Source organism: Dipodomys ordii, unplaced genomic scaffold (assembly GCF_000151885.1).
Source record: "Dipodomys ordii isolate 6190 unplaced genomic scaffold, Dord_2.0 Scaffold92, whole genome shotgun sequence".
Taxonomy (NCBI): domain Eukaryota; kingdom Metazoa; phylum Chordata; class Mammalia; order Rodentia; family Heteromyidae; genus Dipodomys; species Dipodomys ordii.
Genome location: NW_012267308.1, coordinates 3,407,809 through 3,420,174, shown reverse-complemented (window position 1 = coordinate 3,420,174; position 12,366 = coordinate 3,407,809). Strand labels below are relative to the sequence as shown.

Here is a 12,366-nt window from a genome sequence, read left to right as displayed (position 1 = left end):
CTGTGATTGGTTTTCTGTGTCCTACCTGTCCACTACAGCTCATCTTGACTCCCTGACAGACCTCAGAATCAGAGGACATGCTGACCTAAAAAACCAACTCGGGCAAAGCCTGTCAAAGCCATGAACCAAGGTGGCTCTGACTGGCTGCTACCCTTTGTTTTAAATAAAGATACAAGATATTATTAAATGTATATATATTTTTTAATAAAGCCAATAGTTATTTTATTTATAGGAGCTTTCAAAGTAAGATACAAAATGTAGAGTTCCAGTTTGGAAGCATAGTAACTCTTCACCCAAAGTCCTGCAGATGTCTGAGCAAGGCAGCCATGTCTGCTCAGTCATGCAGAGGACACACACACACACACAGACACACTCACACTCACACACACACACACACACACACGCGCGCGCTTTGGCAAGACCTCTCTGCCGAGCGCAGCACCTGGAATCACCAGTGTTCAGAGCAGGCAGGGCTAGGAACACAGCACCCGCACAGAGACTACACAAACAGTGCCCCACAGTCTCAGCTATGGAGATGCAAGTACACAAAGTGTCTTCCTTACTAGGAGGTGGGGAGGGGAGAAAACAAAAACAAATGGGAAGGTGACAATTAGACGTGTCGCCTGTGCTGGAGGGAGGGGCAGGGGGGGCACAGAGGACTGACGTGTGTCCAGGGTGAGGTGTCTGGGGAGGCACTGTTAAAACCAGAGTACTTCTGTCTAACAGAACTGGAAGAAACACATTACTGAAGGAGATAGAAAAAACTATCTTACAAGGAAAAAAACCAGCCACGAGGAACTTTTAACAGAGATTAGTGTGCATACTGTGACAACTAACACAGACAAGAGCCACGCAGGGTTGGTGCAAAACACGTGCCTGAAAAACTCTATGTACAAAACAGTTCTCTGTAAACATGGTGAGGTGAATGGAACCCATGGTGGGTGAAGGATCGTAGCAATGTGTCCGCACATGGCAAAGACAACACCATACGAAAATCTCAGTGGCTGGGCACAGAAGCCCTATGGGTCTTCTAGGATTTGTGTGTGTGTGTGTCTGTGTGTGTGCATGCATGTGTGTGCATGTGATGTGTATACATACATATATTCTTTTTGGTATTTTTAAATATAAATTTACTATCTGTAGAAAAATGAGAACATAAATGTTATTAAATCTTTGTTGGAAAAGCTTGTAATGGAGTTAGAAAGAATAAACCATTTATTAGTAGTTAAACATATATTAAAATGGTTTAATGATTTAAGAAAATATAAAAAAAATATTAATACTGTCAAACTTTCATACCAGAAAATATCATGGATTTTTCTCAATTAGACGTTTTTCAAAGGTGAAATATGAAAAAAATTTAAATAAGATTTATATAAAGAACTTTCTGCAACCTCAACTAATAATACAGTGGGATGTCTATAGTCAATATAGATATATATTTATTATTTTTCAATTTAAGCACCATTCAATTCTTCTGGATCCATCCTGGCTGGAAAATATCCTAAACCCAAAGGATATTATCTATTTAATGGCACATGTTAACTGGAAATGTGGTTTGTGTTTTATTTTGTGTTTTAAAGACTTTAATTGCTGTCTACATCATAATTGGTTTGTCTTCTGAGTCAGCTCACAATGTCCCTGTGTGTGTGTGTGTGTGTGTGTGTGTGTGTGTGCGCGCGCACGCACCCCTGCAGCCCCTTTCCCATAGCTCCCCATCTGGGACTGTACCCACCCCTTTGGCCACGGGTGGAAGGATGTGAGGGTGGCAGGTGCAGTCTCTGTGGACAGCAGCTCATCTCTGTGCCCCATCAGGAGTACACCGTCAAACATCAGCTTTCCTGTCTTGCCTCTGAGAATCTGGTGAAGACTGCAGGGTGAGACATGCTAACTAAGCCCCAGAAGACCCAGGTGGCTGCTTCTGATCACAAGGAGTCTATATTTATCCCACTGTGTATGAAGTTAAATAAAATTAGTGTTGAGAGCAAACTTCCAGCCAGTATATCTGGTATGTTAAAAGACCCATGGGTGTTTCAGGCAGGAGAGGTTTGAACCAAAGCCTATGTGAAAAACAGCTATGAAGTCAGTGATTGGTGTAGTCACCACCCAGTGTGTGAAGGAGGGAAGAGAGGCTTCCAGAAGAATGGTCAGTTTTGTTCTTATTAACCCTCTCAGACACCTGTTCTCCAAATGTGGCATCCCAACCACCTGAGGTGCTTACTAAGCATGCAGATTACCCAGCAAATCCCCTGAGCATCAGACTCTCCTTCTTCAGCTGGTTCTCCTGGGTCTGCTGCCTTTCAAAGTCTTGAGAAACAGGACTGAGCTGCCAACTGCCCCTGCCCCCAAGGAATATTCCTCTCCCTGGGATCGGGGTGCACTGGTCCTCTGGGGGAGCAGGAGGAGGTTGGTGTCAGCCTAGGTGCAGGGGCGCTCACCACTCCAGCTCCGGCCGACAGGTAGGCTTGCCCTGGTCAGTACTGGGGCAGGTAGGCTGGCCTGCGCTCAGCCTTGCCAGGGAAGGCCTTAAAGGCCTTGGGTGCCGCCTTGTGTGGTGGGTTTGGGGCTGGGGGCTGCGGTGTCGGCGTCTGCACGTAGGTATAGGAAGTGGCACTGCAGTCAGTAGTTGCCGCCCACACGGGGGACTGCAGCATCTGCATGGTGTCGTTCCACTGGCTGCTGGGGCTGGCGACAGCATAGAGGGATGTGCCAGGGCTGGGCAGCGTGCTGGGCAGTGGGGAAGGATGCTGCCAGGGTGCTTTGGGTGGCCATGTTTTGGTTTTGTTCTCCTGGGAGACAAAAAAGGTCCTTAGTGGGGATTTAGCACGTCTACCCATGTCCCATGTCCCAGATCTCTGGCCCTTTTTTCTTTGTAGGGGGTCGGGTGAAAGCTGGAGCCTCTCACAGCCTTGTCCAAGGGGATGGCTTACAATGAAAGCAGTGTCACTGTCCAATATGGAAGCTACTTGCTAGGAATGCAGATGTGTGTGTGTGTTCTGGGGAGATACTGGGGTTTAAACTCAAAGCAGAGCTGTGTGTGTGTGTTTTGGGGGAATACTAGAGTTTGAATGTTCTTTAGACTTTGCACTCAAGGCAACTGCTCTACCATTTGAGTCACACCTCCACTTCTGGCATTTTGGTGGATGGAGCTGAGTCTCTAGGATTTGCCTACTGATGTGAGCTTGAAACTGCTATCCTCAGATCTCAGTCTCGAGAGTAGCTAGGATGACAGGTGTGAGCCTTGGCGTCCAGCATCAGGCCCTCTTGAGACTAAAGCTTCAGAACCCCTGCCCGTGCTCACAGTACCTGGTTCATGTCCTCCACGGTGGGAAGGAGAGGTGGCGAGGGCAGCGTGCTGGTGTCCTGCTCTCCACTACTATGTTTCCTGAAAGAATCAAGAGCTCAGAGTGGTGATGGCCTGGTTTCCTGTTCAGCTAAACTCTAGGGAACAATCTAGTCACTTGGCTCTGGGGTCTCCAGGCCCTGAGGTGTAAGTGTGGTGGCCTCCTGAGTAGCTAGGATTGCAGGCGTGAGCCACCAGCACCCAACTCCCCACTTCTTTCTCACCAAACTCACCTCTAATTCTAGTCATTTTCATGACTCTTTACATCTAAACATTCTGTATTACCAGGAGGGTCAGAGGAGGTGAGACCTTTGCCAGGAACTACAAAGCCTGCTGGGAAACCTCATCAATGACAACATGGCTGCCCTGGCCCTGGTCCTTGGCAGAAAGGCTGCATCCTGCAAGGCCTAGACCAGCTCGCACAGACCCTGTCTCTTGATTCCTCCTTTGCCTATTACACTTGTGTTTCTGGTCATCACGAAACTGTTCTTTCATCAAAAACCCAACCCCAATGTCATCACCTGGGCTACAAGTCTGTGTGGTGGTCCCTGAGAGGACCAGCCAGCTTGGCTTGTGGACAATTCCTCCTGAAGATACTCTTTATAAGCTGCTGGGCGCCTGGCTTTCCCAGGAAGCTGGGTCACATTCTCATGCTCCCCTTCCTCCTTGTGGCTCGAAAATCTCTTCTTACCTTCTCTGCTTGACTGCAGCCACAAGGTCAGGCCCCGAAAACATGGAGAACAGGCTGTCCCCGTTGGCTGAAGATGTCTCGTCACTGGAACTGGCTGAGTCTCCTTGAGCACCTGACCAGCCACTGTGAAGGCCATCTCTGAAAGTCCAGGAGAGAAGTTGGTCCTGGGCTCCTGCCAGCCAGCAAGACACTGACCCCACAGCCCCAAGTCTGCCCTCTCTCCATCAATCTCATAAACTCAACAGTGGGCTCCTGTTTCTACCTTCCAGAACCCGAGGATTTTCCCCTTCTCTCTTATTTCAAAAGTAACACCTTTTGTTGTCCTTAGAACCCTTTGGCTTGTGTATAAACTTTAATATTATTATTTAGTGCTAGCACTGGGGCTTGAGCTCAGGGCTTGAACTCTTCCCTTTAGCTTTCTTGCTCAAGACTGGTGCTCTACCACCTGAGCCACAGCTCCACTTGTAGCTTTTTGATGGTTAATTGGAGATAAAGAGTCTCATAGACTTTCCTGCCCAGCTGGCTTCAAACTATGATCCTCAGATCTCAGCCTCCTGAGTAGCTAGGATAACAGATTGAGCCACCAGCAGCTGGGCTTCAGTACAAAAGACATTAAACACAAACATTATAATAAGATGTGAAAGGCAGGTGCTAGAGGCTCATGCCTGTAATCTTTGCTACTCAGGAGGCTAAGATCTAAGGACTATAGTTCAAAACCAGCTGGGGGGGGGGGGCGGAGGGCTGCTAAGAATGTAGCTTAGTGGTAGAGTGCTCACCTAGCATGCATGAAAGCCCTGAATTTGACTTCTCATAAACAGAAAAAGCTAGAAGTGGCACTGTGACTCAAATGGTAGAATGCTAGCCTTAAGCAAAAGAAGCTCAGGGACAGTGCCCAGGCCCTGAGTTCAAGCCCCAGGAGTGGCAAAAAACCAACAACAAAAAACCCAGCCAGGGAGAGAAAGTCCAGGAGACACTTATCTCCAATGAACCACCAGGAAACCAGCAGTGGCGCTATGGCTCAAGTGGTAGAGTGCTTGCCCTGAGCTGAAGAGCTGAGGGACGGCGCCCCGGCCCAGAGCTCAAACGTGGTGTGTCCAGAGACTGATCACACAATCTGGTGTCCTTCCTGAGCTTCTGAAGGGTTAACCATGTTATGTGATGGAGTGGGGGATTAGAACTGAACTGCCAACCATAGTGCACAAACATCCATGTGTTTCCCCTTCCACAGACTTCACATGAGACATCCAGACCCTGAACTTGGCTCCCCTGTTGGGCTTTGTACTCACCCTTCTGTGAAGAACTCTGGAAGAGGCCAGGTCCGGTGGGCATCCTCCATGGGTGGCCAGTTGCCTCGGGTGTGGCCTGGTCGGCGACCATGTTGGGAATGCCGCTTCTGCTGCATTGCCTGGCTCACTCCTGCCACGTAGCGTGCAAACTCTGGGTCTGAACCCACTGTGTTGAGACAAAAGAACAAACAAAGGTGGGAGACAAAGCAGCCTCTTGGGTTCTTTCTCGCTGAGGATAGGCTGGTCACATACACAATGAAATGTGCTAAGCAACTGGCAGCCACATGCCCCAGAGCTAGTTGCTGGCCACAGCTAATACCCTGCAAGAGGAAATGGTTTTTTTTTTGCACTGCAGTTTCAAGTTTGAGGATGTTTCGAGCATGAGCTGTCAAGAAGAGTTACCATCAACTTATGCCTATTATCCTAGCTATTCAGGAGGCTTAGATCTGAGGATCACAGTTCAAAGCCAGCCCAGACAGGTAAGAGTGAGAGTCTTATCTCCAATTAACCAGAAAAAAGATGCTAGAAGGAGAGCTGTGGTTCAAGTACCAGCTTTGAGCTGGTACAAATACACACAAATAACATAAAGCTAGTTGACCTCAGCCTCTTCTCACTAGTCCTTCCCATGCTTGTTAAATCAGCCCTATTTAAGCCTCTAGATAGGCTGAAACAGTCTTCAAATGAGGAGGATTAAGTTATTTCACTTTAAGTTATATTCACTTTACGTAAGGCTGTGGCTGACATGCCCTAAGAAATCCTCAGTGATGACATCGTATGTTGAAATGGGGTGAGAAGTGGGGAAGCCCTCATGTACCTGCAGGATCAAAAGGCAGAATCTCTCCCAGCATTCCAAAGACTCCATCACTTTGGTCCCTGTTTGGCCAGGTGTTGTTTCTAGGTCCTTGTGGCTTCTGTCCCAGAACCTCTGACATCACATTGTCCATATAGCTGCTCACGAGACCCAGGCTGTACAAGTCTGAACTGAGATCAGATATGCCTGGCCACTGGCCCAGAGGAGAAAGACCTGCTCCCACTGGCTGTGTCGGCTGCTGGGAGGAGCCATGGACCCATTTCCCAGGTGCCCGAGGCTGGGGTGGGGGCTGCTGTGGTCCAATGGGTTGGAGCAGGTGTTGGTAGTATTGCACCTGGGGTGGTTGTTGCTTTGGAGACTGCTGCTGAGGGGCCAGACTCGGTTGGGATGTCAGAGGTGTGTGGGCCCCAGCCTGGGGGGGGCGTGGAGGAGGGGGCACTGGCAGTGATGGCTGCTGTGGCTGCGAAACTCCGGCCTTCTGTTCAGTCACCAAGGCTGTGGCAGCAGAATTACGCCTGGTCACCAACGGGGAACCCTGATGTGACTGGCCCATGTTAAAGCCAGAGAGGAAATCAATCACCTCTTGCATCTCCTGATCGGTTGGTAAGTTCATGCCCTTCTCGTCCTTGCCATCTTCCCCGGGCAGCAAGTTCTCCCGCCTCTCCAGAAGAAAACCATTGGCCATTGGATTACTGGAATTCTGAGCTGACTGGGAAGGGTCTGGGGTCCTAGGGAAACTGCCGATGTTCAGAATGCTCTGTAACCGTGTGTCTATGTTGCCAGGCATTTTGGCCTTCTCTTCTGAACAGCCAGCTATGAAGATGTTTTTGGAAGGGGTGCTTGGGATGGAATAATTTGTGCTGCTGCTTGACCCAGAACAGGAAGCTTTCTTGGTGAACCGGGAGGTTAGTTTGGAGAATGTCTTCTGAAGACCGCCTGAAGATTTGGTGCCGTTTCCAGAAGGCAGATCAGCCGGATTCCCAAAGTCACATACCTCCCTTTGGAGTTGGATCTGTATGCAGGGTAAAGCTTGTTCCCTATTTAAATAGGAAAAACAAAAAAGACCTTACTAAGGGGAGCTGGGCACTGATGGGCCACACTTATAATCCTAGCTACTCAAAAGACTGACATCTAAGGATCATGGTTCAAAGTCATGAGTCTGAGACTCTTGTTTTTTTGTCAGTCATGGGGCTTGAGTCTGTGACTGTTATAGTCAATTAACTACGAAAAAGAGCTGGAAGTAGAGCGGTAGCTCAAATTTCAGAACTGAAACACACACACACACACACACGCACGCACGCACGCACGCATGCACGCATGCACGCACGCCCTAACTGGAGAATGAAATGGATCTTTTTTTTTTTTTTGCTCAGTTGTCGTGGGACTAAACTCTGGGCCTGGGTGTAGTTCTTGAGCTCTTCAGCTCAAGGCCAGTGCTCTACCACTTGAGCCACAGCAATACTTCTTTTTTTTTTCTGGTGGCTAACTGGAGATAAGAGTCTTTCCTGCCTGGGCTGGCTTTGAACCACGATCCTAAGATCTCAGCTTCCTAAGTAGCAAGGATTACAGGCATGAGCCCCAGCACCCAGCTTGAAATGAATCTTTCTCTCTCTTTTTTCCCTCAGTCCTTCAGCTCAAGGTTAGTGCTCTACCACCTGAGCCACAGTGCCACTTACGGTTTTCTGGGGGTTAACTGGAGATAAGAGCCTCACTGACTCTCCTGCCCAGGCTGGCTTTGAACGGCGATCCTCAGATCTCAGCCTCCTGAATAGCTAGAATTACAGGTGTGAGCCATTGGTGTCTGGCTGAAAGGGATCTCTTAAACAAGGAAGACTCGGACTGCTTAGTATTTTTGAGTCCCTCGGTTTGATCCTGGAGCATTGCCAAAAAGGGGAAAGCTGGAGGCATGGCTCAAGTAGTAGAGTGCCTGCTAATAAGTGTGAGGCTCTAGTTCAAATCCCAATACCATTAAACAAAAGAAAAAAAAAGACACATACACAGAGAAGACAGGGAGGGAAGAAGGGAGGGAGGAAGAGAAAAAGGGAGAGAGGGAGGGGTACATGCATAAAGAACAGCAAGGAGTGTGGGGTGCTAGTGTACACCATCTCTGGCAGCTTAACCCAGAGCTGGGAAAATGGCACCATCTGGCCTAGATATCAACCCAGCAGAGGACTGAAAAGCAGGCCAGATGTGGAAGTCATTGGCAGAGTCAGGTCTGTGCTGGAAGGTGGGGATGGAGAAGCCGTAGACCCAGCAGAGGACAAATGGACAAGTTCACACCACACTTTGGGGACTTGGCACCACGATTGTTCAATGATTGCCATTGTGTGAAGTTTTCTGAAAAAATTTTCCCTGGACTGAAACGTAGAAAGGACACAGGCAGGAGTTGAAACTGGAGGTGATAACAGTGTGACCCTGGAGACATTCTATTACTGTGCAGAGACCCTGTGGCGTTAAGGGGGAGAAGTAGTATCATGGCAAGATGTTTAAGATTTCTACTAGTTCTAAAATTAGCAATTCACCAGGAAGTAATCTTACAGCTGCACTGTCAGCTGCTTTCACTGGAGTGAGGGAGAGAGAGAAGCAGAGACAGGATGGTATACAAGGCCCTATGCATGCTGGGAAAATGCTGTACCATTGTGCCACATCCCTAGCAGCTACTTTCAGATATAAATTCATTTCATGAAGGATGTGAATAAATTTTAACACTTCTCAGCTCTTACTTCATTAAGAGAATAAAGTCTGGTTAAGAGCCTCTACCACCTTTTTATTGGGTGTGCCAATACTGGGGGGCTTGAACTCAGGGCCTCTTGTTCTCATTTAAGGCTGGCACTCCACTGCTTGAGCCACAATTTCATTTCCAAGCTTTTTCTGCTTGGGGTTGTCTTTTTTTTTGGGGGGGGAGGGGTCAGTTGTGAGGCTTCAATTCAGAGCTTGGGCACTGTGCCTGGGCTGTTTTGCTCAAGGCTAGTACTCTATCACTTTGAGCCACAGCATCACTTTCAGTTTTCTGAGGGTTAATTCGACTTTCCTGCCCAGAATAGCTTCAAACCACAATCCTCAGATCTCAGCTTCCTGAGCATATAGGAGACACCTGGGCTTGTCTGTCTGTCTCTCTTCTCTATTTTTTGGTCTGTTGTGGGGTTTGAACTCTGGGCCTGGGTGCTGTCTCTGAGCTCTTCAGCTCAAGGCTAACACTCTACCTCTTGAGCCACAGCGCCACTTCGGGTTTTCTAGTGGTTAATTGGAGATAAGAGTCTCTCAGCCCCTGCTTTCACTATATTTGATGTCAGTATAACTTGTGAAGGAGATGGGGAAAAAAAAGTTGTTTAAGGATACAGGTGGACCTGTTGCAACAATGAGAAGTACAAGTTGTCATGTCCAAAACGAGCTTTACAACGTCGGTGCGGGGGGGGGGGGGGGGGGGGGAGGCTGGGAAGGGATGTGAAGGGTAAACAAAGGAGGAGGCTGCAATGCTTAGTAAGAAATGTACGCATTGGGCTGAGAAGGTGGCTCAGTGGTAGAGCGCTTGCCTTGCATGCATGAGGCCCTGGGTTCGATTCCTCAGCACCACATAAGCAAAAAGAAAAAAGCCATAAGTGGCGCTGTGGCTCAAGTGGTAGAGCGCTAGCCTTGAGCTGAAGAGCTGAGGGACAGCGCCCAGGCCCAGAGTTCAGGCCCCAGACCAGACCCCCCCCCAAAAAAAAGAAATGTACGCATTATCCTGCCCATGTAATTGTAACCCCTCTGTACAGTATGTTCACAAATAAAATAAAATAAATAAATTAAAAAAAAAAGAGTCTCTCAGACTTTGCTGCCCGAGCTGGCTTTGAACCGTGATCCTCAGATCTTAGCCTCCTGAGTAGCTAGGATTACAGGTGTGAGCCACCATCACCTGGCTTACTCTTTCCTTCCTTCTTACTTTCCTTTTTTTTGCTCAAGGTTAACATTCTACCACTTGAACCACAGTGTCACTTCCAGCTTTTTCTGTTTATGTGGTACCGAGAAATCATCCCAGGGTTTCATGCTTGGTAGGCAAGCACTCTACCTCCAAGCCACATATTCCCAGCCCTTCCCTTCTTTCTTAAGTAGTTGTAAAAAGGAGTTTCAGCCAGGCTCAGTGGCTTATGCCTATAATCCTAGCAACTCAGGAGGCTGAGATCTGAGGAACGCAGTTCAAAGCTAGCCTGGGCAGGAAATTCATATCCCTAATTAACCTCCAAGAAATCTAGAAGTAGAGGTGTGGCTCAAGCGGTAAAATGCTAGCTTTGAGTACAAAAGCTCAGGGACAGTGACCAGGCCCTCAGTTCAAACCCCAAGACTGACACCAAAAATTTAAAAAAAAAGAACAGAATATTACTGCAAAGTCCTTTTGCATGACTACTTGCTCACATACTATTATCAGTAACATGAACACACATAAACAAAATTTGGTCTCAATTCAGTTTGTTTACAATGCAAATGAGATAGCAAAATTTCCAAAACTGGCCAGGGCACCCACCTGCCTGCCCTCCAGCGGTTTAGGTCCAGTACAGCTGTGTAGAGCACATCCACCAGGCCCAGGGTCTTCTCAGGATCAAGGCTTCTCTGCAGCAGGGACATGGTAGCGGGGTCTTCCTTCAGGCACCTAGGCACAAACCAGGCTGCATGAGTTTGGTTGCAAAAGTATTCTGAGCAAGCTTCATGGAAAAGACTTCAAGTTTGAGCAAATGCAAACTTTGCAACTCACTGCTCTGCAAAAGGCAGAGGAAAAAAAAAGAATGTCTTCTATTTTTCAATGTAAGAGATACATTTTTGCCAGGCACAGATGGCTCATGCCTGTAATCCTAGCTACTCAAGGGGCTGAGATCTGAGAATCATGGTTCAAAGGCAGCCCAGGTAGGAAACTCCATGAGACTCTTATCTCCAATAAACCACTAGAAAACCAGAAGTGGCACTATGGCTCAAGCGTTAGAGCACTTTCTTTGAGCTCAAGAGTGCAGGGACAATACCCAAGCCCAGAGTTTAAGCCCCACGACTGACCAAACAAACAGATGTGCTTCAAATCACAATGAGATCCCAAATCCAAATAGATCCTTCATAAGACTAGACTATTGTAAATATTTAAAATACACCTCACCTAGAGAATGTGATTGCTTAATCTAGTCTATCTAATACTTAGAGTAGGCTACCCTTGGACAAGATCAGCTAATCTGTCATTGTTGTCTAATGAAGTGCTAATTATCTTGTGTGTTAGTAAAAACAGAATGGCTGTGTGGTGCCATCTGGGTATACTTGTCTAACTCTTGTCCCTGACAGAGTTCCTGCAATGCTAACTAAGTGCTAAAAGCAAGTTTGCTTCGGATCCTTGAGTAGTTGGTATCAGACTCCAATTTCTGACACAGAGCTCTTAAATATCTTGGAATCTCCTTGGTGACTGACTCTTCTTTTTTTTTCTGGTGCCAGTACTGAGGCTTGAACGTATGGGCTTGGATACTGTGCCTTATTTAACATTTTTGCTCAAGGCTGGTGGCTCTAGCACTTGAGCCACAGCTCCACTTTCAAGTTTTTGGTGGTGAATTAGGAGATAAAGAGTCTCATGGGCTTTCCTGCCTGAGCTGGTTTTGAACCACAATCCACGTATCTCAGCCTCTTGATTGGCTTTTAGCTATTTCTTTAAGACAGGGTCTTGCTTTTTGTACAGACTTGACTTGAACTGCAAATATTTCTGAGCAGCAATGTAACAAAATCTGTAGAAAATTCCATACCTTAACTTAGTGGAACAAGTTATAGTACAAACTTAGGTGTATTGAAAATGCTTTATAAAAATTTACATTTAGGCTACCCATGTAAATAGGCTACCCTATTTGATACATAGGGACTTTTGTGTTAAGATTCGGATTCCACCTCGGAGATTATGCTCTAAGAATGTACCCATGCAAAATGCTTCAAAATTCAAAAGAAATATGGAATCTGAGACACTTAAAAGACTCAAGCACTGCTGACAAGACATTCAGTCTTTAATTTCAAAGGGAAAAGCCTAAATAATTTGCCTAGTTACCAAACACAGCCAGCAGAGGGAGCCTCTGTAAAGAAATAAAGTCAAATTTTTTCCCCTAGAGGTTCCATGACTTACAAAGTCAGCCACACCTCAGGGAGGGTTTTTTTTTTTTTTTTTTGCCAGTCGTGGGGCCTGAACTCTGGGCCTGGGCGCTGTCCCTCAGCTCTTCAGCTCAAGGCTAGCGCTCTACCACTT

General features: G+C 47.2%; 1 protein-coding gene across 1 annotated transcript in view; it reads right to left on the bottom strand.

Moving 5' to 3' along the window:
• Positions 1-215: 215 nt before the first annotated feature.
• The window catches only part of Kiaa0355 (KIAA0355 ortholog), a 48,610-nt gene continuing 36,459 nt past the window's right edge, over positions 216-12,366 (bottom strand). The window contains exons 9-14 of the mRNA XM_013026338.1: positions 10,633-10,758; positions 6,135-7,168; positions 5,321-5,486; positions 4,035-4,172; positions 3,307-3,385; positions 216-2,789 (exon numbers count right to left, since the gene is read on the bottom strand). Of these exons, the coding sequence (XP_012881792.1) occupies positions 2,475-2,789; positions 3,307-3,385; positions 4,035-4,172; positions 5,321-5,486; positions 6,135-7,168; positions 10,633-10,758 (1,858 nt within the window). The 3' untranslated portion in view covers positions 216-2,474. The remainder of the gene's footprint in view (positions 2,790-3,306; positions 3,386-4,034; positions 4,173-5,320; positions 5,487-6,134; positions 7,169-10,632; positions 10,759-12,366) is intronic.